The 26,496-nt window shown below is 48.0% G+C and overlaps 1 protein-coding gene across 1 annotated transcript; it reads left to right on the top strand.

Annotated features, from left to right (window-relative positions):
* Window positions 1-1,310: 1,310 nt before the first annotated feature.
* Window positions 1,311-25,831, top strand: PLAT (plasminogen activator, tissue type). Its single transcript, XM_080929016.1, has 14 exons — window positions 1,311-1,394; window positions 10,472-10,565; window positions 11,894-11,936; window positions 14,528-14,665; window positions 15,017-15,127; window positions 15,434-15,608; window positions 16,408-16,499; window positions 18,411-18,585; window positions 19,740-19,825; window positions 20,989-21,184; window positions 21,300-21,436; window positions 21,523-21,663; window positions 23,474-23,637; window positions 24,955-25,831. Exons 2-14 carry the CDS (start codon window positions 10,491-10,493, stop codon window positions 25,111-25,113), a joined length of 1,692 nt encoding a protein of 563 aa, XP_080785142.1. The 5' UTR covers window positions 1,311-1,394; window positions 10,472-10,490; the 3' UTR covers window positions 25,114-25,831.
* Window positions 25,832-26,496: the final 665 nt, after the last annotated feature.

The following is a 26,496-nucleotide window of genomic DNA, read 5'->3' as shown; positions in this document are numbered from 1 at the left end:
CCTGCCCCTTGCCCACTTCTCTTTCCTTGGGCTATCCTGGGGACCACATCACTTCTTACTACGTTTTTGACCTCACGTGGTCTTTGTCCTGGTGCCTCACCAGCTGTCCACTGCTCCAACAAAGGGTTCAGTAAGGCGTCTCTCTGACCCCACAGGTGCCACACATTCTACACAGAGAACCCTCATTGCAGAGCTAGCCTTAGGGACTCCATCTTCCACAGTTCTTCTTACCCTTCTGTCCCCAAGTTTATTACTTTCCGGAGCAAAGGGCTTCTAGGCAGGTTTCCCAGGATGTGATGTCACCGAGATTTATTTTCATTTTCCGGCCCCCATGGCACTCCTTTGACTAAAATCAAAGTTCCCATTGTTATGGTATCAGCTTCCCATGTGTATTTCTGGCTCTTCGGGCTCCCCTGGAGTCTGACAGGGGAAACAGACTCACAGGTGGCAAAAACACAGAAGCTGGGATTTCTGGGGTGTCGGGTTTTGTGTGCCTTTAGATTGTTGAGAAACCCTCCTCTCAGCTACACACTAGCCGAGACTGAGAGAGACCACTTACCCAGCCCCTCTGATGTGCAGGTAGCTGCAGAGGAAGACTAAACTGGAATCTGGGGGGACCTGGTGCCCCGGGACTTCGGAGGCTTTGGCAGGCTGTGAAAGGGCGTAGGCCACCAGAATGACAGTTTTCACAAGGATGGCTTGTGAGGGAATTTCAGGGGACTGAGGCTGAAAGACCTGCTCTATCCTCTACCTTTCTCAATTCTCTGAGAGGTCTCCGGCTGAGAAGTAAGCAGAGAAGCACCTCAACCCAGGAGAGCCTCTCAGAGGAAAAGAGAGCACCAAAAACCTGGTCGTCACGTGCATACTGTCTCCTGTCACTCCCAACCCAGCATATCTTCTGCCTGGTGGCCGATGATCGCCCGCGTGTCCTGAGGGGTAGTTGCTTCAGATTCCAGAAGACCTCTTCCCCTCCCCGGCCTAGCTGGGCGGGGCTGTTTAGAATTATAAACTCATGGTCAGGACACGAGCTTAGAGAAGGACCAGGATTTTCAAGCAGGATGATTCTTAAGTCCCCCTCCAACTCTGAAAATTCCTGTGATTCGATGACATCAGTACGGTGAATAATCAAGCTGGCTGCAAGCCAAGGCTGGCTGTGCTCCTCTGCGCGCACTTCCTCCCCCTCCTTAGAGGCACTGACTGCTCCGTTGGCTCCTCAGTGGCCCAGTCCACCCGGTCACCCACCAGCCTAGGAGAAACCCCGCCCACATCTCTGGCCCCACCCCTTCTTTCGCCCTTAAAATTGGCTTGAACTGGTCAGGGAGACAGAGCCTGCAGGAACAGCTCAGCGCCAAGGAGAAGCCCCCGCAAGAGTGGGAAAGAAGCAAGCACTCAGGGTAAGTTGGATTTCTGCCCTTATCTAACATCCGATTCCTCTTCTGTCCCTTCAAGGTCTTTGGGGGCAAGCTGAGCCAGTGGGGGAATGCTTAAGAAAGCACAGGCTTGTAATTCAGGCAGAAAGAGGACCAGCTAGCATCATCAACACAGAAGGGACAGTTCTTTGCAATGACTCTGGTTAAGGTGAGAGGGAGAAAATGAGAGAGAGGTATGTCTTGCAGAAGTTTTGTTTGCACAGTAAGGGGAGGTCGTAAAAAGAACGACTCAGGTTCTTTCAACAGACAATGGGAGCGGCACTAAAGGCAGTAACTAGAATCAGCTGCCTTCCAGAGCTGAGAAGCCCCTGGGGGGAGTTGTATGGCTACCCTCAGACCTCAAGGGACACACTAAGACACAGTCTGGGTATCAAGGAGGGGCATTTGCCCAGACAACAGGATTAACTAGGCTGGCAGAAAGAGGCTGAGACTTTTAGGAACCTCTCATAGCTGCTGGGAGTCAGGATGCCAAACCTCTGGTCTCTCCGGAGTTCAGCCCATCCTCTCCGAGGTTTGCCAGTCAATTTCACCCCTCACTCATCACACACTGATGCGTTTGCTTTCTCATGCTGCAGCAGGAAAAGTCTAAAGGCTCTCTGGATTCTGTCAGGACCTTTGTTTTCTTAACCTCAGAGACAGCGGGAGGATGGATGGAGGGGGCGGTGGGGGAGGTGGAAAGAAAGTATGCTGCGCTCCCAGATAGCTGAGGGCAATCTTCAGTGCAAAGAAACACAGCAGCGATGCTTTATTTGGTGGCCAGTTTGGAATGGTGCAGCTGATAATGGGGCGGGAGCATATACAAAAAAAAGTGTGTGCATAGTGGTGGCAGCCATTTACAATCCTGTGAGCGTGTCACAAATACAACTGGAGTACGCTTAGAGAAAACAAGGACACTTAGGAATTTTCACTGAGAGCCAGACCCTGGCCTGTCCAAAACAGATCTGTGCGGGTCTGTGGCTGTCTGAGTGCACACAGCCAGTGAGGGTTAAGTCATATTCAGTCCTGATCCTTCCACTTGGAGTGTTTTCAGGAGAGCCAGCATGCATGGATCTTGCTAGGGGCAGAACTAGCTGCACACCCCCAGACAAGCTGGATTAGGGCAGACGTTCCAGGATACCTCAGATTACTTGGGAAGTCTCCTGTAAGATGTACAGCAGCTGGCCTGCTTCCTCCCAGACCCGGGATGCTTGACGCAGCCAGGAGGAGCTGAGGAGCACCCATGCTTCGGCCAAGGCATTGGGGATGGAAGGAAGATGGAGCTGCACACATTAAGACTGCCCACTGAGCAGGGTACTCAGCCAAGGCCAGAGAGTGACTCAGAGTTGCCTGCAGGGTTCACGGACTGGAAAGACTGGTGTTTGAAGGTGAAAACACATGTGCTTGTTTTCAGTCTAATGGCGGAGGCTGCAACATGGCTTATCAGTACCCGGCTGAACGCCGTTCACAAAGTGAAGTTCGCACGATTCCCTCAGACTCCAGGTTTCTGTGTGTGGGGAGCCTTTCATAGTCTGAGCTGAGGTAGTTGAGTCTAGGTGCTGGCAACTGTGTGTCTGGAAGGAACGCCAGCTTTGATAATGGGTCTCACCTCAAACCCAGTCAGGTACTGATGGCCCAGATGTATAGAGGTCAGATCTGGAGCCCGCATTTGCAGCTTAGTTGGCAGAATGTTAACACAGCATGCAGAAAGCCTTTAAGCTTGATTCCCAGCACCAGGTAAACGGTGTTGACTGGGAACACCTGCGATCCCTAGTGCCCAGGAGATGCAGGCAAGAAGTTCAGAAGTTCAAGGCTAGCCTGGGGTAAGTGAGCTCTTGTTTCAGGAAGGAAGGAAGGAAGCAGGAAATTACAGGTAGAGATTCACAAAGCCTTGGTCAAGCACCATAATCTTTTAATACTGGCCCAACCGTCTACTTACGTGCTGCCTGGAAGACAAACTTTTATAGATAGTGCTAGGTAAGATAAATTCAATTTCTGGTTACCGGAAAAGCAAATGAAGCAGATTGCTGGTCATCTATCACAAATTTCTCTGGTATGTTTGAAGGCGCAGCCCAGGAGAGCCGTGTCAGCAGCCCGGGAAACACAAGCCAGCTGTTCTTTGTGCAGTTCTTAAAGAACTGGGTGTCGTTAGCATTGCTTGCAAAGCCACTGACTAAGATCCTAGAGGTGATCTGTGAGTTGAGGTACACAGACTGAGTGCTGGGTGCTTCTGACACACATCACAGAGAGGCCTCTAGAGTTTGCTTTGAGGATTGACCTAAGAGACCTGAATCCACCCTCCTCTGAGAACATCGTTGCAGACTTAGGCTGATCCCCACACACTGTAGACTTTTCTACTGAAAGTCTGTTCTGTGGAAGCAAACATCCTGTTAGCTTACACCTTAAGGACTCTGCACGGAAGTAGCTTAAACGTGTCAACTGCTAATTCCAAATTCCCAGCAAGTTGGAGACCCTGCTGTGGGGGTGTAAATTGGCCTGGAAAAGGCAAAGAAGAAAAACAGATAGAAGATGGGATACAAGATACCACTCCTCTCTCTGGAAATAAGGGCTCCTGTTCATGCTCTGATCCTGAGAAGGGCATGGAATTTTCGATCATGTCATATGAGCTAGGAAAAAGGATTTGTTATTAACCCTTGAAGATCATGAGGACCCCCATCTCCCCCAACCCCAGAGAGTCCTTGAGTCCTGTTGATGAGGGCATTCGTGTGAAACACAGTGCACACCTGTCGTGCATCAGGCTTTCCGGATCTGTATCTCTTGCTCCTTTAAATTTCAAGAAAAAAAAAAAAAAAAAAAAAAAAAAACCCGAGATGGAAAGGATCAGCTCATGGGGAAGCCAGGAAACTAAGGTTTGGAGAGGCAACATGGCCCACTCCGACCTGTTAGTGGCTGCTGGGGGTCCAAGTTGAGAGTTCAAGGGTCATAGTCCTAGCATTGAGAAATGCCAGTTCTCTTTAAGGCAGTTTAAGAGAGTTACAAGTAGGCTGAATGTGGCTCAGCAGTTGAGCATGCGCTTAGCGAATGCAAAGCTCTGGGGTCCAATTCATAGCACCAGAAATCAAAAATTAAGCAAGGACCATGCGGACAGTTAGTGGGCAGAGCTCAGAGCTCGGCCAACTCAGGAGACAGGGTCAGTCTTCAAACTACCACCTCATGGAGTGCCTTTGAGTTGAAGTTTAGTCTCCTTTCACATCTGTAAAGTGAGCTGTTAGCTTAAGTAATTAATGAACATAAGGTGCTTTGAGAACTCAATGCCAGGCAAGGGATAGGGGTTCAGACCCCTGCTGAGTTCCCGGCTTTCATCCACACCCATCTCCTAGTCACTGTGAGACTGCTTTCCAGAAAGGTCAGGGAAATTCAGATATATTTATGGAACAACTTGGTGCACACTTCAGATTGTGACCTCCTGTTTCAAGAGTGCGAAGATTTGAGACAGGCTGAGGAACTGCCAAATGATTTCAGTGTTGATTCATTGCCTCTGGAGAGGGTGGCGTTTACCTTAGGGAGTGGAAGGAGCTGAGATTGGATGGATCCTGGATTCCCTTTGTTTTAGACTCCTCGGAGTGAGTGTTTCACGGCCCTGGCTGAGCTTGCTTGGTTTTTGTTTTCACAGAAGGATATGAGGTCACGACAGCAAATTTCTTTTGTTTTTATCCCAAGAGGATGCAGGATACACTTCCTAAACCCACAGCCACGTTTGCCTCTTCCAAACAACTAGATCACTTAGTGGGAGGTGGAGCAGGAGATTCAACAAGGAGCAAGGTGGTGGTTGCAGGATAATCCTGTGGAGCTTAGATTCAAGTGATACCCACATTCTAAAGATGCTAATGCCTCCTCTGATGGGCGCCAGAGAGGGTTTGGTTAGATCCAATTCCTCTTCCACCCCCATGTAACTGGTCACTATATCAACAAGCAGACTTTTCCAGGCACCACGGAGATAGGAGGTTCAGAAGATCGGGGTTAGCCTCAGCTACTTCAGTCATATAGCAAATGTGAGGCCAGTCTGTGTTACATGAGACCTTGTATCAAAAAACAAACAAACAAAAAACAAAAAAAACAAAGACGGAGGTCAGAGGGGTGAGAGGAGAGGGAAGAAGGAAGGAAGGAAACAAGAAAGGAGATCTTTCTTTCCCTCCTTGTTGTAAACCACTCTGTTCAACATAAAAATGAGAAAACAAGCATTTGACTTATGGAAAGTTACTTTTTGAGCAGTTAAGAATTGCTTTTGGAAACCACAGCCCTGGGATCAGAGGACAGCTTGCAGGAGCTGACTCTCTTCTCCACCATGTGGGTCTCCGGGATTGAACTCAGGGCTTCAGACTAAGTGCCTTAACCTGTGGAGCCATCTTAGCAGCCCAAGAGTTTCTTATAGAATGGGAGATTTTGAGACTAGTTTGGCTGGGTGTGGTCACGCATCGCTACAATGCTCGGCAAACAAACACGGGAAGATCAAAAGTTCAAGACCAGCCTGAAGGGGAACAGCGAGTTCTAAGCCAGCCTGGGCTACAGAGGGAGACCCTGTCTAAAACAAAACAACAAAACCCAACAATAAGGCCTCAGAAAGAAAATAAACTTAGAGCGAGGAATGTAGGTCAGCGGAAGAGCCAAGCTTGCTTCTTTAAAGTATCTCCCCTCCTGGCAAAAGGAGGCAAATGAAACCCATAGGCTGAACAGTCATTAGGCAGGGGTCGAGGGTGGGGCTGCCTCTGCTTGGACACGGAAAGGCAAGCTGCTTTTCCTTCCATTGAGGCACTCTGTGTGGCTGGACTTTGATAGTCCAGGCTGACCTCAAATGTGTCGTGGTCCTTTCCCTTCAGCTTTTAAGTGATGCCAGGGTTTCAGGTATGTCCCATCAAGCCAGGCCCAAAGCTGAGCTGCTGTGGGAACTCCCTGCCCTCTCCCAGGCCCTATTTCTACTAAAGCAACTCACCGTACCTCTTAAACTGTCCTAGACACATGTCTGTGATAGTGTAGGGGTTTGGAAGACTTCCCTAACTGGCTGGCTCTCGGGGCTCTGGTGTTTGCGTGAGTGGACTTGTGGCTTCGAGGCCGTGTGTTATCTCAGGGTTACTGTTCCAGACTCTCCAACTCTGGTCTCCACAGAACTTTTGGCAAAGCAGTAAGAACCCCGAGTGTCCTTGGCAAAGGTGCAAGCAGTATAATCTAGCATGTGGTACAAAACTTGACAGCAAGGTGGTTTCCCAAGTGGCCTTTCCAGGTCGGGCTCTGGACTCTTATAATTTGTTGGCTCCTTGTTCAATACAAAGTTCAAGTCCTTCTGTCTATCACCATCGAAGTAAACAGCAGCATGGCTGGCATACAACCTCAGGACCAGTGCATGTATTTGCACACGTGGACATGCCCTTGATTGCAAATCGCTTTCCGATACACCATAAAGAAGGGAACTATGGCCGGGACATGAGTAGAAACACCTTTATCCATTTACAGGCGTGTTCCCACTCATGTTACGACAGAAGCCCCAGAGAGCTAGCACTGGAGGAGGGCTCCAAGAGTCTAGCCACTTGGGTTTGCTTTGCTGGGAGTTCGTTTTGCTCTCCTGGTATCTATCATTGCTCGTTGTTTTGCTCAGTTACTTTTCCTTTCTGTGAAGGAGTTATTGGGTACCTTCCTGAGGGCAGAGTGTGTGTGTGTGTGTGGGTGTGTGTGTGTGTGTGATATAAAGAGGATCACTTTCCTTTTCAAAGCTTTCTGTCACTCGGCTTATTGCTCTTCCGGTAGCTTTGTCTGATGCAGAACCATGCAGTCACTGCCTGGCTTCCACCAAGTGCCTTGGCCCCAGTGTCAGGCTTCTGATAAGATCCCCACTCGCTCAGAATGGCCCATGTTCTTGGCTCTTGGAATTAGTCTATCTCCAAGGAGAGCCAGTTATAGCTAGCTCAATATCTTCTCCCACCCCCCATTTGCAGATAAGGGGGTAACTAAGGTATTTGTATCTTAAAGCCAGCCTCAGATGCAGTCCTTAGACCCCACACTGGCCTCCCATGAATACCCCCCAGTGAGTTCCCCACTCTGTAGGCCTTGACTTTAGGTCCACACCTTTGCTGGTCGCTTTATTTTTGGTCCTGGCATAGCCCGTGACCTCTCCAACCACATCTCCCACAAAACCGAATGAGGCTTTCCTCCCTCTTTCCGGCTTTGGAACTGCACTGGTTTTCATCCGGCATGTGACTAATTTCCCTGCCATCCTCTTATGCCATGTGGCCCATCCAGCATCTTGCTATGATTGTCTCCATGGAGCGTGGAAAGGGACAGTTATCTGTTGCTTATGTGCAACTCATCGCTGCTGGCTCAAGGCCCAGCCATCAAAATCCCAGATGAAGATAGGTAACAAGACCTTAGCATCTGAGCTCCTGTCCCTCCTGTGAGAAGAGGCCTCCCATGATTCAGTGCAGCTGATGGAGTCTTGGGAAGAGGGGAGTGTATACATGCACCACAGTGATGTACTTTTTGCTCTGCATTTAACTGACATTTAGGGAGCCTTGAGTTAGCAAGGCACGGTGGGGGAATTCCTGTAACCCAAATCCCAGTGTGGTGGTTTGAAGGCTTGGGGGTAGACTTTGAGGTTTAAAATTCCCACACTATTCCCTGTAAGCTCTCAGCTACTCCTCTAGGGCCAAGCCTGCTTACTGCCTTGCTGGCCATGGACTGACTCAGTCTCTGAAACTGTAAGCAACCCCCCAGTTAAATACTTCCTTTTCTAAGTTGCCTTGGACTTGGCACAGTGTCTCTTCACAGCAATAGAAAAGTAACCAAGAAACCCAGCATTCCAGGGGCTGAAACAAGGTTGGACTAGATTCCCAGTCATCAAGACCAGACTGACTGACTACATAGCAAGATCCTATCTTAGAGGGGCAAAAACAATCCCAGTAACTTAGTAGGTGTCTAGAACAAAGACTCAGAAAAGGCACCTGGATGGGCTGCTTGGCTTGAAAAGAAGAGGGGGGTAAGTCTGAATCACCTCTGCAACAGTGTTCCTTTAGTTTCTTCCCGTCTCACGGCTACCAGGCAATGAAGACAAGAAAAGCTACACCTAAACTTAATCCTACTGACATAGAATAAGGGGTGAGTTTAAGTGGAATGTTGGGGAACCTGGGGAAGGGAAGCGTTAAAGAAAGCTGAGAAAGGGGAAGTCACCCACAGGAAGTGCCTGTCTGGGTGGCCTCCATTGCCACTTGCTTCCTTCTGGAATTACAAAGGCAGACAGGTGCCAGCCCAGATGGCCCTCCAGTGAGGAAAGGCTTCCGCAGCCCCCAGTCCTTCCAGCTAGGGGCAGGTCAAAACTGGCAAAGACCCTGGGAGCCCTTCTGTCCCTGCTATGGAGGATTTGGGTCCAGCAGGGCAGGACTTCTTGTGAGCCCATGACCTGCACTTTCTCACAGAATTACTTTGTTCCTTTCCCCAGCACCCCCACTCTCTCCTCCACATCTTTGTGTTCCCTCCCTTGGGGCTTTGTACTCCTTCCTCTGAGGCTCTTTGTTCCCACCACAGCGGCTTGACTTCCTCCTCTGCCTGCCACCACCACCCCAGCGTGCACTTTATCGAACCACTTTTGTTCTACCCCTGTGCCTGACATCCCTGCCTTCTCCCTGTAGCTCCGTACTCCCTCCCAGATGAACCCAGAAGTTGGTAGTCTCCCAGCTCAGCTCCACCCCCCCACCCCACCCCCAGCTTTCTGTTTTCCTTCCTGAAGCTGAAGGGATCTTGGGGCACATGAAGCGGAGTGGTGGTCCTCTCAAAACTGAAAAGCTAGAGCCTGCTGGCTCCAGGCAAGATGGACCCTGGTAGCTTCTAAGCCAGTGGGTTCAGGGACCTTGAGTGGCTAGTGGTGGGAATCAGTTGTTGTGACTGAAGGGAAATGAGTCAGGGAAAGGAAAGTCCTGCTTTGATGTTGTGAACGGAGGAGTGAGAGGGCTTGCCAGACCACAGAAGAACTAGGCCAACTAACCTACTTTCAGATCAAAACCAGAAATCATGGGGAAGGCTAGTGGAAATTGGATTGAGAGTCAGGGGAAATGTGAATTCACTATCAGACAGTGTCTGAAGATCTGCTCTTCACCAGATCTGTGAGTCTACATAACAGGAGACAGATACTCTAGAGGGAACGGAGGCCAACAAGGAGGGATCCTTCCCTTTGATGGAAGAAAGAGGCCATGTCTCAGAAGCAGCACTAATCCATTACAATGGCCAAGGCTGGGGCAATGAGGCAGCTGACCATGATGTGCCAGGAATAGAATCCCTACAATGACTAACTACTTCTGAGAGAGTTAGAGAGGACAATACTGTGATTTCTAGATCAGCCTATGACAGGGATTCCTTCTCAGGAAGCCAGGTCCAGGTGATGTGGTACCTGAGCCACCAAGAAGTGCCAGAGTTGGTTCTTACTCTTCAACCCACAGGAACCCCTGGGAAGAGTTTCTTTCAGCAACCACTACCTATCAGCAGATTACTAGACAAGCAAAATGTGGTCTCGGCAGACAATGGACTATTGTTCAGCCTCAAAGGGGGCAAGAATAGTACAGTGTGGCCGGCCTTTCGGGATATCACTCTTAAGTGGCTTACACCTATGGAGTGTAAAAAGAAAAGACACGGTGTGGTTCTACATCTATGATACATACAGAAAGTCAAAGTCGCAGGCGAAGAAAGGATGGTGGTGGCCAGGGGTGGGGAGAACAAAGAGCCATTATTTTAATGGCTAAGGGATTTGAATTCACTGCGATAACATTCTGGAAACGGATGGGGCGATGGACGAGTTCATAGTGGTTTGAACATGTTGAATACCACTTAGCTGATTATTTAATACTTAAGGTGGTAAATGTACTCCACACACACACACACACACACACACACACACACACACACACACACACACACACAAGTATATCTCTACCTCCCTCTATCTCTACCTCTAGACAGACAGACAATGCTGGAAGGGTCACCTGAAATAAAGCAACAGCCCTGGATGTCCCAAGATCCTTTGCCCACCCACATCATGTGCTTAATTGCTTTTTATTTGTCTCCTAAAGCTTAAGGGACACAGAAGAAATGGGGAACACCATGAAGAGAGGGCTGCTGTGTGTACTACTGCTCTGTGGAGTGGTTTTCACATTGCCTGACCAGGTGGGTCCACCTCCCAGCCTCATCCCATCAAGCCACCAAACTTACAGATGATGGTGGTGGTATAGCCAGGAGTCTTCATGCTTCCAAGTACCTCAGGGTGGGACAAGTTCCCAGGAGTGGTCAGACATAGCACACAGTCCCTTGTGGATAGGACATTAAAGATTTGAGTCTCAGAAGTAGAATCTGGCCACACCTCTGGCTTCAAGTTGCTCTTAACGCTGTGTCCCTGCCTTTGCTGGTCTGCTGTGGAGCTATTTTGTTAAAACCTGTGTGTGTGAGAGCAGCTGTGTGTGCGTGAGCGTGGCAGTGCACATGTACATCCCCATCAGCCAGAAGGCTGAGGCAGGAAGGTCACGAGTTTGAGACCTTGTTGATATAGGCTTCAAAGAATCCAGGGCTAGGGTGAAGATCAATAAAAAAAAGCCTGCAGGGCTGGAGAGCTGGCTCAGCGGTTAAGAGCACAGACTGTGCTCTTCCAGAGGTCCTGAGTTCAATCCCCAGTAACCACATGGTGGTTTACAACCATCTATACCATCTGTGATGGGATCAGATGCCCTCTTATGGTGTGTCTGAAGACAGCTACACTGTACTCACAGATATAAAATAAATCTTTAAAAAAGAAAGAAAAAGAGCCTGCATAGGGCCCAGGGTGTGGTCTCCAGCCCGGGGGTGAGGTGGGGAATTGTATTTGAATTCACCCACAGGGTACTAAGAAAATGCAAGCATTATGAGCCACTGAAGCAGGTTAGCTGATAGGGGCAGAAGCTGTACCCACTTTCCAAAACCTTACGTCAACACAGAGCTTACCTGAGCTGTGGGAAGTGTATCTGTACCTCAATTAGAGCTAAGGGTTAGAGTCAGAGTTTAGGGTTAGGGTTTAGGGTTTACAATTTAGGGTTTAAGGTTAGAGTATGCAATGTTCCGGCACAGGATATTTAGAGAAGGGAGAATCCCAAAGGCTCATGAAGGACACCAGGAGCTGCAGCTTTACTTGAATCCCCTAGCCCTGTGCCAATACTTCAGTTTAAAATGAATTAAATCCCATTGGAATTCCAGTTCATCAGTCACACTGGCTACATTTTAAACAGTCTGTGGCCACGTGGGATTAGCGTCTGCCACGCTGGACAGCACGAATAGGAAGCATTTCTGTTGTGCAAATGTTCTTCAGGGTTGGGGATGGGCATCAGGTATGTGAGAAGAGCAGGTATTTGACAAAAAGGGTCAGAAAGGTTATTCTATATTTCCTTTGTAGGTGGCACCTGGCTGAAAGACTGATTGCTCTTTCCCCAGCCCTTGCTGACCATTCCTTTGTTCTGGTCTCTTTGCAGAGAATGCACAGGAGACTCAGAAGAGGAGCCCGATCTTACAGAGGTGAGCGGTGAAGGGAAGGCCGAGCCAGGCCTCACAATGCTCCTGACTGTCAGGAGACTGATTTCCACCTAGCACCTGCTTGCAGGACCACTGTGAAAATGCCTGCCTAATCAGTATTTGTAGGTCAGCAAATCAGGCTTTTGGGATGCCTGGTGATCCATAACTGGGTGTGGGTGGTGCATGTCTATAACCTTGGCCCTTGGGATGCTGAGGCAGGAGGATCATGAATTCAAGGCCAGTCTGGGGCACAGGAAGACACTGTCTCAACATGGCTCAAAGTAGTTGACACAGAAAGGAGAAAAACAGCCCTAAAAAAATCTGGATGGCTCACGGAAGACCGCGGGACCCACGGCAGCGCCTGGAAATACATAGCTGCCCAGTCCTCTAGCTGTTCCTGGGCTGAGCTCTCACCAGGGTCTGTACTGTCTGCTCCTGTCCCCACGTTTCCATTGCTTCCTGTTGGTAACTGACCCGGGCTAACTCAGACACTTGAGGAGGAGATTGCCTACATAAATTCATGTCTTAATGATGCTAGAACACAAAGCTTCCTATCAGGATCCTAAGAAGAGTGAAACATGCCAACAAACTCCAAAGTTCAGCTTTAGATCCAATTCCCTTTTCCCCCTCTCCCTTCCTCCCTCCTCCCTCCTTCACCCCTCTCTCTTCCTTCTCTCTTTCCTCTCTTTCTCCTCCCCTTCCTTGGTCATCCTGTTTCCTCTGTCTCCATATTACCTCCTCTCTCCCTCCCTTCTTTCTCTCTCTCTCCCTCTTTCCCTCTCCCCACTCCCACCCTCCTCCAAGGACACCAAAGGACCCCAAGCAGGACCTGGGAATGCATAGCTGCCTGTTCCTCTCTGTCTCTGAGTCCCTTCATCTCCCTCCTTCCCTCCCCTCCCTTCTCCCTCCATCTCTCCCTCCCTCTTTCCTTCCCCCTCACTCCTTTTTCTTTTTTTGGGGGGGTGAGGTGGTGCTAGGCCTTTCTGTCTCATTCATTTCTTTTTAATTTTTAAGAATTTATGGTATTTTGCTTGTTTGATGTTGGAGATAGTCTCATTATATAACCTAGTCTAGACCGAGACTCACCATGTAGCTGAAACAGGCCTCAAACTAGGTAATCCTCCTGTCTCAGACTCCTAAATGCTGAGACTACAGACATGAACCACCTAGCTTATCTTTGAAATTCTCCTCAAAACTCTGAATAAAGCAGTTTGCTGTCCCAAGTCTGTCCCCTGTGGTACCAGCAGGAGCTTTAGGTTTTGGTAGAGAAGGAGCCGACATATTGTTGAGAAATGTGCAGAGTTAAGGAGCTCTGGACAAGACATAGCCCGAGAGCGAAGCCTGGCTCCCAAGAGACGCTGTCTCCCGTCTAGGCCCAGAATCCACTCTGTAGTTTACAGTTCTCTCTCGCTCGGGTGGGGTCCTGCAAGGATCTGCTGTCACTGAAATCAGAGGTGATTACCTTCTTAGCAGGGTTATTGGAAACCGTTAGACACCTTTTGGAGTCTGGAGCAGGACTTGGCTCGGTTGCTCTAATCTTTGTCTTTTCAGTTGGAAGAGGAATAGAATCCCCTGGTATCACTGGGTTTGGGTGGACCCTAAACGAATGACCTCAGCAGGGTCAGACAAGAGCCTGACAAAGACAGAGAAACGAAGGCAGCCGTACCTGCTCCCACTCAGCTTTCCGTACCGTGTGCCCCACGTTAGGACGACTCTAGAAAAGCAGTGACTACATGCCTGCCATATTTCTGTTACATGAAAAATACTAACAAAAGTATCACATTTGCTGACAGATTGAACTTTTCTTCATTTTAGACCAAAGTGTGTCTTTTCTGTTTGGAAATATTTTGGTAGGCAGTTGTATAGAGAGGTATATTTCTGACAGATTTTGATTGGTTGGTTTTGTTTTCTCCAGACAGGGTTTCTCTGTGTAGCCCTGGCTGTTTTGGAACTGGCTCTGTAGACTAGGCTGGCCTCAGATTCAGAGACCTACCTGCCTGCCTCTGCCTCCCAAGGGCTGGGGGCATTAAAGGTGTGCGGCACCTCCAACTAGCTTTACTTTTGACTGGTTAAAATGGAAAATAAACTATTACTTAATATAAATGTATCTTCATAGTCAAATTATCTCAAAACAAAGGATCACCCAGGAAGATAACAACAAAGAGTTCTAGTGAAAAATTACAAGTTTTTATTATCACCTTCGTATTCGTAAGGAAGACACAATAGGTCCCAGTCACCCCCATCTGTTTTTGTTGGAGATTGGTTCTAGGGCCTTCCCAGGGTCCCCAAATCCACTGATGCTTGAGTCTCTTAAAAAAATGACATGGTGTTTGTACAAAACCCACCTTCCGATATACTTTAAATCATTTCCAGATGGCCCATGGCATCTTAATATATTCTAAATGCTATAATCCCAGATATAAAAACGGTCGGGCATTACATATTTCAGTTCCATTCAGTACGGGCTTTAGGCCTCACCACAGTGCCACGCTGTTCCGGTCACTGCCGAACCTGGCACGGAGGGTTCACTGCACACAGAGCCAGGAGTGATGATGACTCTTTTCTCTCTTTTGCAACCCTGCTTTGTGTTGCAGCGACCTGCCGAGACGAACAGACTCAGACAACTTACCAACAGCATCAGTCGTGGCTCCGCCCCATGCTCAGAAGCAACCGGGTGGAGTACTGCCGGTGCCTGGGCGGCTTGGCACAGTGCCACTCGGTGCCTGTCCGAAGTACGTACCAGCTTGTTGTGGAGGCTTTGCACTTGAGCTCGGGGCCCAAACCCTTCCTCTGTGGTTCCTGCCACATTCAGATCCTCGGCAGATTCAGATCCTCGGCATCTGCCCCGGCAAACGTGCAGGCATTCCAGAAAACCGAGGAGGGGGACAGGGGTGGTTTCACTCATCCAGTCTCAGTGTCCACGTCATGACGTGGAGCACGACGTGCATGCTTTGTAGTTGACGGGGGGGGGGGGGGTACTTAGGCTGTGGACTATGAACTGGGAGGGGGGCGCTTTTATGTTTTAATTCTTATATTCGTGGAACTGCTTTGAAAGTTGGGGTTTCCTTTTCTCTGCTTAACAGGTTGTAGTGAACAAAGATGCTTCAATGGAGGTACGTGCCAGCAGGCCCTGTATTTCTCTGACTTTGTCTGCCAGTGCCCTGACGGATTTGTTGGGAAACGCTGTGACATAGGTAAGTGCTTTGATGGGGGTGGGTTTGAGAGAAATTCTACCTCTCAAATGGACCAGAAAAGGAAAGGAAATGTGTGCTGGAGGCCAGGGGACGGAGAGCTGAGGTCATTTAGAGAATGACACTATTGGGCCCAGTGGTCAGAGCCTGGAGTGTCAATCCAGAGTCTGGCTTGGCCGCAGTTTCTTTAGTGACCAAGTCCACCCAGCTCACTTTGAGGACCAGCAGTTTCAGCATCAGCCTGCTCCACTGTGCTGAGGCAAGGCAGAGCATCCCTTGAGAGCCTTTTGCTGTCCTTCTGTCAATCAGATACCAGAGCCACGTGCTTTGAGGACCGGGGTATCACCTACAGAGGCACATGGAGTATAGCAGAGAGTGGGGCTGAATGCATCAACTGGAATAGCAGTGTTCTGTCCCTGAAGCCCTACAATGCAAGAAGGCCAAATGCCATCAAGCTGGGCCTCGGAAATCACAATTACTGCAGGTAAAACGTATCTTCCACAGGGTCTCTGATAGAGAGTACTTCATTCAGGGAAAGACCTAGCCAATCAATCACACATTCTAGATAGACAGATGGATAGATACCCATACACACACACACATACATACATACATATATACATATATATACACACACACATACACATGCATACATAGATACATATGTAGATGAATAGAGAATTGATAGATACATACACATATGAATGCATACATGTATATATATATATATATATATATATATATATGTAAAATGATATATCAATGCATTCATTTATCGATGGTTGACTTATTTGATTTGAAACACCAATTCATATCTCTGTGTAGACATCTGAATTTGTAGTCTTAGAATAGACCAGCAGGCTGGGAACAATGATAGGAACTGCCATTTCTGTCTTGATGCTTTTAGACCTTAAACTGATTAGACAAGTACACCTTCCTTGTCTGGGATAATTTACTTAACCTCAACCGCCTGTGGATGCTAACTATAGTTACAAAACACCTTTATAGCAGTACCTGAGACTACAGCTCAGGCATGTTGACACATAGGCACTTACTGTATATTCTTGTCAACTTGGCACACTGACACACTTCTTTATACCCTGCTTAATCCCCCAAATAAAGAGCATAATAAAGCTGTATTTCTACCTAACATTGTAAAACTTGACAGTGTTCAGACCAAGATACACTAACCCTACCCCCGCCCCAAAGCATTCCTAGTTCTTGGGCCAGGAAAGGAGGCTTCCTGTTCAGCACTCACTCATCTTCTCTGGATGATTTTTCAGAAACCCAGACAAAGACTTGAAGCCCTGGTGCTACGTCTTTAAGGCAGGGACATATACCACGGAGTTCTGCAGCACGCCAGCTTGCCCTAAAGGTGAGTGTCTTAGTTTGGGTTCTATTGCTATGGAAAGACACCATGACCAAGCCAACTCTTACAATGGACAGCATCTAATTGGGGCTGGCTTACAGGTTCTGAGATTCAGTCCATTATTATCATGGCGGGAAGCGTGGCAGCATCCAGGCAGGCATGGTGCAGGAGAAGCCCAAAGTTCTACATCTTAATCCAAAGGAACAGGGTGTAGTTTGAGCCCTAGGAGCCCAACAAGGCCACACCTCTAATATAGTGTCACTTCCCGAGGGGACAAGCATATTCAAACCACCACAGTGAGTGACAGCTACCCTGCACCTCCTCCTTCAGGTATCTCCATGGGAGAAGCATCAGGAAGTATACATTGAGCTCTCCTTAACAGTCCTTACATGCCCAAGGAAGAAAGGAGCCACTGTAGCTGCAGAATGAAGAGCACCAGAAGGCTCAGCTCCTCAACCAGGCTTCTCACCTAGGGCTAGCTTAACCTCGAGTTCATTCCTACCTCCCACCGACAGCCTCTTCTATAAAGCAGAGGAGGAGGCTTAACCCATGGCTTCTAGTTATTTTGAGTTTTTAAAAATTACTACTTTTATTTTTTGAGATTATAATTACATTATTTTTCTCATTTCCTTTCTCAAAGCCTCTCTTATTGCTTTTGAAAAAATTCATGGCCTCTTTTTTATTAATTGTTGTTACATGCATATATATACATATCTACACATATACACATAGACATATATACATACATATACACAAACAATGCACACATACATATATGTGCACACATTCCTATACAGTCATGTATATCTATACATATACACAACCACATGTACACATATACATATGAGCACATTCCTATATTCATGTATATATGTAGATATTCCTAAATATAGCCCTGTCGGTCTGTATGGTTATGCATTATGATTATGATTATTAGACATCATGCAGGACTGTGTGTTTTCAAGGCTGACCATTTGGTATTAGGTAACCAGTTGGTGCGCTCTTCCCTGGAGAAGACCATTTCTCCTGCTCTTCGCGTTTCCTAGCTACCTGTAGTTCTCTGTGCAAGGTGAGGCCTTGCAGGCTTTCCCCCAGCTGCTTTGGCAAGTCTGTTGTCCTCATCCGTGTTTAGCTCGCGTTCGGGCAGCCATGTTGGTGAGACTTTATGGGTGTAGCTTCTGACATTCCCAGGAGACAGAATTCTTATAGCAACTTCCTGTTCCTCTGGCTCTTACAGTCTTTCCACCTCCTCTTCCAAAATGACTCCCGAGCCTCAGGTATGGTATTTGTTTCTGCGGGACTTGTCTCCACAGATCAGCATTTTGATAAGCTGTGGTTTTCTTTCTATAATGATCTGTATCTGTTCTGAAGAGTCATTTCCTGGGGCGTGAGGGTCAGGACTACACTTATGTCTGGGTATAAGACAAATATTTAGAGTGTACTTAGGGATAATGGTGGTTTAGTAAAGTAGCAGTTGTAGGCTCTCCTCCAAGAACCATGACTTCAGCAGCCCCAGGAAGCTGGTTAGGTTTCCAGTACCAGTGACGGTTTCTCTCCTGCTCATCCCTTCCCCATCTGGTCGCCACTAGGGATCAAGAATCAGGATGACTTTACAAATACCTTTCAACTGTGGTGAAAAAGACAGGCAAACACGGTCAAGTTTCACACGGCGAGCAAAAGGGGCAGGGTGGGATGGGGCGGGAAGATGGAAGTGGACAAGGTTGGCAGAGAAAGCTGAGAAAGGCAGGCTGATAGCATTGCCCCGTCGGAGTATCCTGGTTCCGACCACATGGACTGTTGTCGTAGCTCCTTTTAACGCCTTCACGGCACGTCCCAGCACCTCTCCTGCCAAAGCCCAGCAACTCGCTGCGTCAACGTTTAACCACTTTGGCTTAGGTAAGAAATATTTTGTTCCAGGAAGCAGTGAGGACTGCTACGTCGGAAAAGGTGTGACCTACCGAGGTACCCATAGCCGCACCACGTCTAAGGCCTCCTGCCTACCATGGAATTCCATGATCCTGATAGGCAAGAGTTACACAGCATGGAGGACCAACTCCCAGGCGCTCGGCCTGGGCAGACACAATTATTGCCGGTACGTAGCACAGGGTCTAAGGGAGTCAGATCTCAGCACAGAGAGGCCTGGGATACTGGGCAGGAAAAAGATTCAGTGCAAAGCATTGTATGAAAGATAATGGGCATTATCTAAACAAACCTATTAGTTTTCTAAGATATATGGGATTTTTTTTTTTTTTTTTTTTGGTTGAGGTGGAATGGGGTATGCAGGTATGTGATAGTGTGTGTATGCACATGTATGGAGGTACATGTATATATATGTAGGTGTGTGTGTATGTAGGTGTGTATATGTGTGTGTGTTTTTGAGAGTGTGAGTGTGTGTGTATGTATGTATATGAGAGCATATGTGTGAGTGTGTATGTGTGTATGCATGTGAGTATGTATGTGTGAATGTGTGTTTGAGTGTGTGTGTGAATGTGTATGCATGCATGTGTGAGTGTATGTGTGTGTGTGCATGTATGTGCATATATGTGTGTATGTAGGCCTGAGGTTGATATCAGATGTCTTTTTATCGATCTTTACCTTTAGTTTTTGAGACAGAATCTCTTTTTGAACCTGAAGCTAATTTGTTAAACTAGGCTGGCCAGTGAACTTCAGGGACCTGCTCTCCACCCAGGAGACCCAGCCCTTTTCCCCACTGAGCTTACAGGAACAGGTTGGCAAGCCTGAATTTTTTTTTTTCAGGCAAGGGCTCACTGTATAGCTCTGGCTTGCCTGGAACTCACTATATACACAAGGCTCACCTGGAATTTACTCTGTAGGCAGAGACCCTTTTGCCTTTTTCTCTTGAGTGCTGGGATTAACAGTGTGGTCCCCACCATACTCAGTTCTCCTGGATTTTTCTGTGAGTTCTGGAAATTGAGACTCAGGCTAATGAGCCAACTCCCCAGCCCAAGATACATACATTTTGCAAGCAAGACCCCTGTTCTTTCCCCACATGATACATCTACGTCATTGTAAAAAAGAAAAAAAAATCTGTCCATAGAGATGCGTTCAGTTTTTCCCAGCGCTGATAGAAGAAACGGAAGGGACGGAACTTAGCCTCCCCCACGGCGGACGTGCTACAGTCAAATGGAGTTTGGGATCCCCATCCCTGGCTCTGCCCTGGGTCTCCCCAGCCTTCTCCTATCAGCACTCTGTGCTGTGACTAAAAACCTCCAACTTTTTCCTCAGGAATCCAGATGGGGATACCAAACCTTGGTGCCACGTGATGAAGGACCGAAAGCTGACATGGGAATACTGTGACATGTCCCCATGCTGTAAGGGCCACTATGCCACTCCCCTTTACCCAGGCCCACTTCCTCACTATTTTCTCTGCCACCTCCTGTGACCACCACTGATCTTCCATAACCTCTGAACCTCCAGGAAGGCCAGGCCTTTGGGGGTTAGGGAGGCTTTTTTCATCACAGCTATGGGAGGCAGCCACACCCCTTCCTCTTCACGTGCAGTGGACTCCAACTTCTCTCTGGCTACCTCTGTTGGAGGTGTTGGTAGTCCTGGTAACCATGAAGAGAAAGAGGTCTCCCATTGTGGCTCCTCAGACAATAGTTGCTATATTTCCCTAGTAGCCTGGTGACAATGAGACTTTGGTGTCCATTTATTCAGAAACACCTCAGAAGTCACGTGGCCTGCCAAGTTCCGTGCACATACACGTCCCCGTGTACCCCATTTAACACAGGGGGTCTGAGATGGCAATAGAGGCTTGGGGACAGAAAATTCAGGTTGGCACATGTTCCCCAAAGTGAAAGTTTACTTTGGAAATTGCCCAAGACTAGGTCACTACTCAGTTTCCATGAATACACAGCACATAGATAAATCAGAGTTTCTCCGAGAACAAAGAGTCTGCTTGGGACATTAAGATGTAAACTGAACTCTTAGCCAAAGTCGTTTATGATGCTTTCATCCCGGGAAGTCCACCAGGGGTCTCAAAGGCTATGGTGTCAGTGAGAGTCCTGTGAGGCAGTGGGGCTCAACTCCTTAAAGGACAGATCAGGCTGAGGAGATGGGAAAAGGGGTTTTCTCAGGAGGAAAGCTGCAGGGATACATTATGTCTTAAGCCGAGAAGCTGCTGTAGGCAAGACTGGAAGAAATGTGTAGCAGAAAGGCCTCTGCTTGGGATGTCATCCCGATCTCACCGATGTCACCATCACGTTCAGTCAGTTTTCCTGCCTCCCTGCAGCTCAGTATTGGGAAGGCTGAAGAGACACATATATCATAGTTGGCATGTCACTGCACTCAACAAAGGACAGCTATAGCTGTCACCACCACTGGGACAGTTAAATCATTCCGTATCAGCATGTTGGAGGGTTGCATCTGTAAAAAGTCAGGGTTCTGACAGAAACCCTGGTGGATTCTTCCCGCCCCCACCCCCACCCTGTTTCCTCACTGCAGAAGTCTCACGTCTCCATTCTTTCCTCTCCAGCCACCTGTGGCCTGAGGCAATACAAACAGCCTCAGTTTCGAATTAAAGGAGGGCTCTTCACAGACATCACCTCACACCCTTGGCAGGCTGCCATCTTTGCCAAGAACAAGAGGTCTCCAGGAGAGAGATTCCTTTGTGGAGGGGTGCTGATTAGTCCCTGCTGGGTGCTGTCTGCAGCCCACTGCTTTCTAGAGAGGTAAAGTCTCCTAGTCTATCAGGCCTTGGAGCCAGCCCTGGGAGTAACCCACAGCAGTAAACAACTTAGAAAAATATATAAATTATAAAACACCCCGATGCTGTTTTTCCACCAGGTTTCCTCCCCATCATCTTAAAGTGGTCCTGGGCAGAACCTACAGAGTGGTCCCTGGAGAGGAGGAGCAGACGTTTGAGATTGAAAAATACATAGTCCATAAGGAATTCGATGATGACACTTACGACAACGACATCGGTAAAAATGCTATTATTTTCATACACCCTTCTCTCTCGCCCCGGTCCCTCCCCTGGCTGACTCACTCCTCTCCTCTCTCCTCTTAGCATTACTGCAGCTGAGGTCAGATTCCAAGCAGTGTGCCCAGGAGAGCGGCTCTGTCAGCACTGCCTGCCTCCCTGACCCCAACCTACAGCTTCCTGACTGGACAGAGTGTGAGCTTTCCGGCTATGGCAAACACGAGGCGTGTAAGTGGAAGTCTTGGTCCCGCCCTTGTCTGTCACGTGGTAGACTGATGGAGGGAATGTGGTCTTAAAATGTTCTGATCCAAATTCTGGCATGACACAGAAAAAAGTGCAGGTAAGGACTCCACCTGTGGTATGAGAAGCTACCATCAACTTCCCTGCATCACAGGGACACTGTGCAGGCCACAGTGAGATGGGACAGGGAAATGCCCAGTGGAGAGAGAGGGTAATGGCTGTTTGTTCTTAGCCAGCAGAGTTGCACCGGCTGACTTGCATCTGGCTTAGCTGTGGGACCCTGGACGTTTTGTTCAGCTTTCTAACCATGTCAACAAATATGAGAGGATTTAACCTAAAGACAGAAAAGCTCCGTTTGTGCTCATGATTTTAGAAGTTTCAGATTATGGTCAGTTGGCCCAGTCTGTGAGCCCACAGCAAAACATCATAGAAGGACCACATATCACAGGAGGGAGGACAACACATCACAGGAGGGAGGACAGCACATCACTGGAGGGAGGACAGCACATCACAGGAGGGAGGACAGCACATCACAGGAGGGAAGATAGTACACCGCAGGAAGAGGACACATCATAGGAGGAAGGACAGCACACCACAGGGGGGAGCACAGCACATCACAGGAGGGAGGACAGCACACCATAGGAGGGAGGATAGCACATCACAGGAAGGAGGACAACACATCACAGGAGGGAGGACAGCACACCACAGGGGGGAGCACAGCACACCACAGGGGGGAGCATAGCACATCACAGGAGGGAGGACAGCACATCACAGGAGGGAGGACAGCACACCACAGGAGGGAGGATGGCACATCACAGGAGGGAGGACAGCACATCACAGGAGAGAGGACAGCACACCACAGGAGGGAGGATAGCACATCACAGGAGAGAGGACAGCACACCACAGGAGGGAGGACAGCACACCACAGGAGGGAGGACAGCACACCACAGGAGGGAGGACAGCACACCACAGGAGGGAGGGCAGCACACCACAGGAGGGAGGACAGCACATCACAGGAGGGAGGACAGCACATCACAGGAGGGAGGACAGCACATCACAGGAGGGAGGACAACACATCACAGGAGGAAGCACACCACAGGGGGAGCACAGCACACCACATGAGCATAGCACACCATAGGAGGGCAGCACATCATAGGAGGAGCCCACAAACATGGAGTAGTTCACCTTGTAGAAACACACAAGCAAAGGAAGAGCCTGGGTTTCAACATCTCTTCCAAAAGCTTAAACTTCCTTCTCCCAAAGCCTCTTCCTAAAGCTCTGCCATCTTCAAAGAGCACCAAGGTCTAAGAGCAAGCCTTCATCATAGTGGCCTCTGGAGGAGTGATGATCCAAGCCAAGGTAGAAACAGAACTAGCTCCCTGATTAAACTATAAGGGATACATAGTGCAGTGCACAGTAAATGGATGGTTCTCCCACTTAATCGGGGGGATTTCACCACCTAGGCCGCATTTGGTGGTATCTGAAGTCATTGTATCCACAATGTCACATGTGTGGCTGAAGGCTGATCCTCACCTGTGGTCAACAGAGAGGGGCTGACAAGTGTCTGTGGTGTCCGGGACATTCCTCATGACAAATAGCTATCTAGTAAACTGTCAGTGGCACCACTGAGCAGTGTGAGCTCGCCCTAGAGAACTGCCGGGAGGTCCCAACAGTAAAACAGGGTAACGTCACAGGGGACAGCCCCATTCATGTTAGCTGTTACCCGGAAGTTTGGCTTTTCTTCCCAAAACTCTTGAAAACCGCACTTAGACCCTAAGACCCCATTGTTCTCTTCCAGCGTCTCCTTTCTTCTCTGAGCGGCTGAAGGAGGCTCATGTTAGGCTGTATCCACGCAGTCGCTGCACTTCAGAGCATCTCTTTAATAAAACCATCACAGACAACATGCTGTGTGCTGGAGACACCCGGAGTGGAGGCAACCAAGACCTCCATGATGCATGTCAGGTAAACACGATACCGGAGCACTCCGGGTCTTCTTCTCTGCCTTTATTTGGGGGGCGGGTCGCACAGGGGAGGGTGTGATGCTGGGATTTAAAACTGGAGCTCCAGAGAAGAAAGTGATAAAGACCAAAACACTCCAAATCTAAGACATCTGAAGTGCAGGAAATGTTCCCAGTCTGTGAGCAGGAAACTCCACCCAGCACAGGATTTCCTGTAAGCCCTATGCAGTGATAGGTAAAGCAACATAAGCAATCCCTTGACTTGTGAAGGTGTTGGGGAGCCTGCCTTGTATGATGAGGAAAGGCACCCCACATACCCCAGGACTCGAAACATGGATAGGATGTGGGGAGGAAAGTCCAGTTTCAGCTCAGGAAGCAAAGCAGTTTAGGTTCTCAGGCTGAGTCCACTGGACTTGGTTCTTACGTTTCTTCCTTAATAAGGTACTGGGATGCAAGCAGAGCAGTGACTGACAAAAAGACCCAGATACCCAGATAGTGACTACCTGGTTAGGACAAATGAACCAGAGTTCACTGAGGCCATACAACTTACAAGTAGCACAGTATATATATATATACACACATATACATACACACACACATACATACATACATACACACACACATACATACATACATACACACACATACATACATACATACACACACATACATACATACACACACATATACATACACACACATACATACATACATACACACATACATATACACACACACACACACACACACACACACACACATCCATTCCTGGCTGGCATGGAACTCTGTAGAAGAGACTGGCCTCAGATTCCCAGAGATCTACCTGTCTCACCCTCCTAAACGTTGGGGTCAAAGATGTGCACTACCATGGCACCCATTCAAATCAGATTACAAAGCTTGAGCAGTTTTTGTTTTTGTTTTTCTGGTGCTAACAGATCATTTGAGTCTGTGTTTGGGGAAGGGTTAATGGATTTTTATTTATTGGTTTTTTGAGACGGTCTCACTCACTTCGTGGTCCTCAGTAGCACAGAACTCTGTACGTAGATCAGGTTGGCCTTGAACCCAAAGAAATCCACCTCCCTCTGCCCTTTGGATGCTGTGATTAAAGGCGCACATCACCATGCCAGATTCTTATTTGCTGTTTTGTCAGAATTAATTAATATACAGCCCAATCTATACCCTCAAGATTACTGAGCCTCAAGTCTCCCTCTCTGAACCAAGTACTTTGAGGACTACTATCATCAATGTACAAATAGCAATACAAATCTTCCTCCAAATACTCTACCCTGTGTACAAACCACTAACCTATGTTCTTCCGCAGGGCGACTCGGGAGGCCCTCTGGTGTGCATGGTTAATAAACAGATGACTTTAATGGGCATCATCAGCTGGGGCCTCGGCTGTGGGCAGAAGGACGTGCCTGGGATATACACAAAGGTTACTAATTACCTAGACTGGATTCAAGACAATATGAAGCAATGACAAAGAAAGCCCAGCTCCTTAAACGCGGAGGAGGACCTGCCTCCCTCTTCCTCTTCAACACAAGATACACCTAAAAGGCCAAGTGTTCTTCACACGCTCCTCCTCATGAGCTGCCGCTCGGCAGAGGGAAAGGGAGTCTTTAGGAGCAGACAGCATTTACCTGTGGCAGGTACTTCACAACTTGTAAGTTTTAAGGACGAAGGTCTGACTTTAGAATAAATTCTGTCAGATGAGATGACGGGAAAATGCCATTAACTCTCTGGAATTTTAAAAAGAGAGGTAGACCAAAGCCCACCCTCCTGGTCCACTGTCTTGTACACTGAACCACAAGATCGTGTCTCAACAGTAAAATACAACTTGATCTTTCAGGAGTGAAAGTTTGCACCAGGGACAAGAAAATGTTTTTATAGTTACACAGGGGTTCAGCGTGGCCTCTGGAGAAGGAAGGGTTGGCTGGTGGATCACAGCCCCATAAATCAAACCCTTGAAATCAAATATTCTCCATCCCCCTCCCCCCAACACACACTCCTCAACTCTTGGGACATATTCCTTTGTATACAATGTAAATGTCTTTTTTTGTTATGAACTTTATAGATGGTTGGGAGAACTGTATGATTTTAATATCTGATGAAGTGACACTAGAGTATTTATATATTAACCTATTTTAGTTTTTACTTTGTTACTAGAACTTTGTATTATACTGTACTTAAATAATAAATTCAGAGGTATTTTTCACACTTTTCAACTGGTTCATATCCATGGCTTATTTGTGTTTACATTTTTTGTTTCCTTTCCTTTTCTTCCTTTCTTTTCTTCCTTTCATTCAGTCAGCATGTGGGAATTCTGCTTACCCCAAGGCAATATGCTGGGTGCCACCCACTAGAAATGGAAGGAGGATGAGGATAGAGAGGTGGCTCAGAGGTTAAAAGCACTGGCTGCTCTCCCCAGAGGACCTGGGTCTAATTCCCAGCAACCACATGGCGGCTCACAGCCGTCTGTAACTCTAGTCTAGGGGATCTGACTCCCTCACACAGACATGCAGTCAAAACACCAATGAACAGTCAATAAATATAAATAATAAAATTAAAAAGAGAAGAAATGGGGCGGGGAGAGCTGGCATAGCCAGGAGGCGTTCACAGAAATAAAGTAGAACGGAGCTGGTCACAGCACAGAGGCCTCGTTACAATGCAGTTGTGAGATCAAGAAGGGGTCAGTGGGAAAAGCAGGGCTCAGGGGAGTCTTCATGAAGTGGGTAAAACCAAGTTGGTGGATGGATGCAGGGCAGCCAGTCCTGAGACCCCGAATTTCACTGTTGAAACAACGAGGGTAGCAGAGGGAATGAGCAACAGTTTGTCTTAAGTGAACTTTAAAAAAATGCCTTTT

This window comes from Micromys minutus (genome assembly GCF_963924665.1).
Source record: "Micromys minutus genome assembly, chromosome: 14".
NCBI lineage: Eukaryota > Metazoa > Chordata > Mammalia > Rodentia > Muridae > Micromys > Micromys minutus.
Note: the sequence above shows the minus strand (reverse complement) of the source record. Positions and strands in the feature narration are given on the sequence as shown.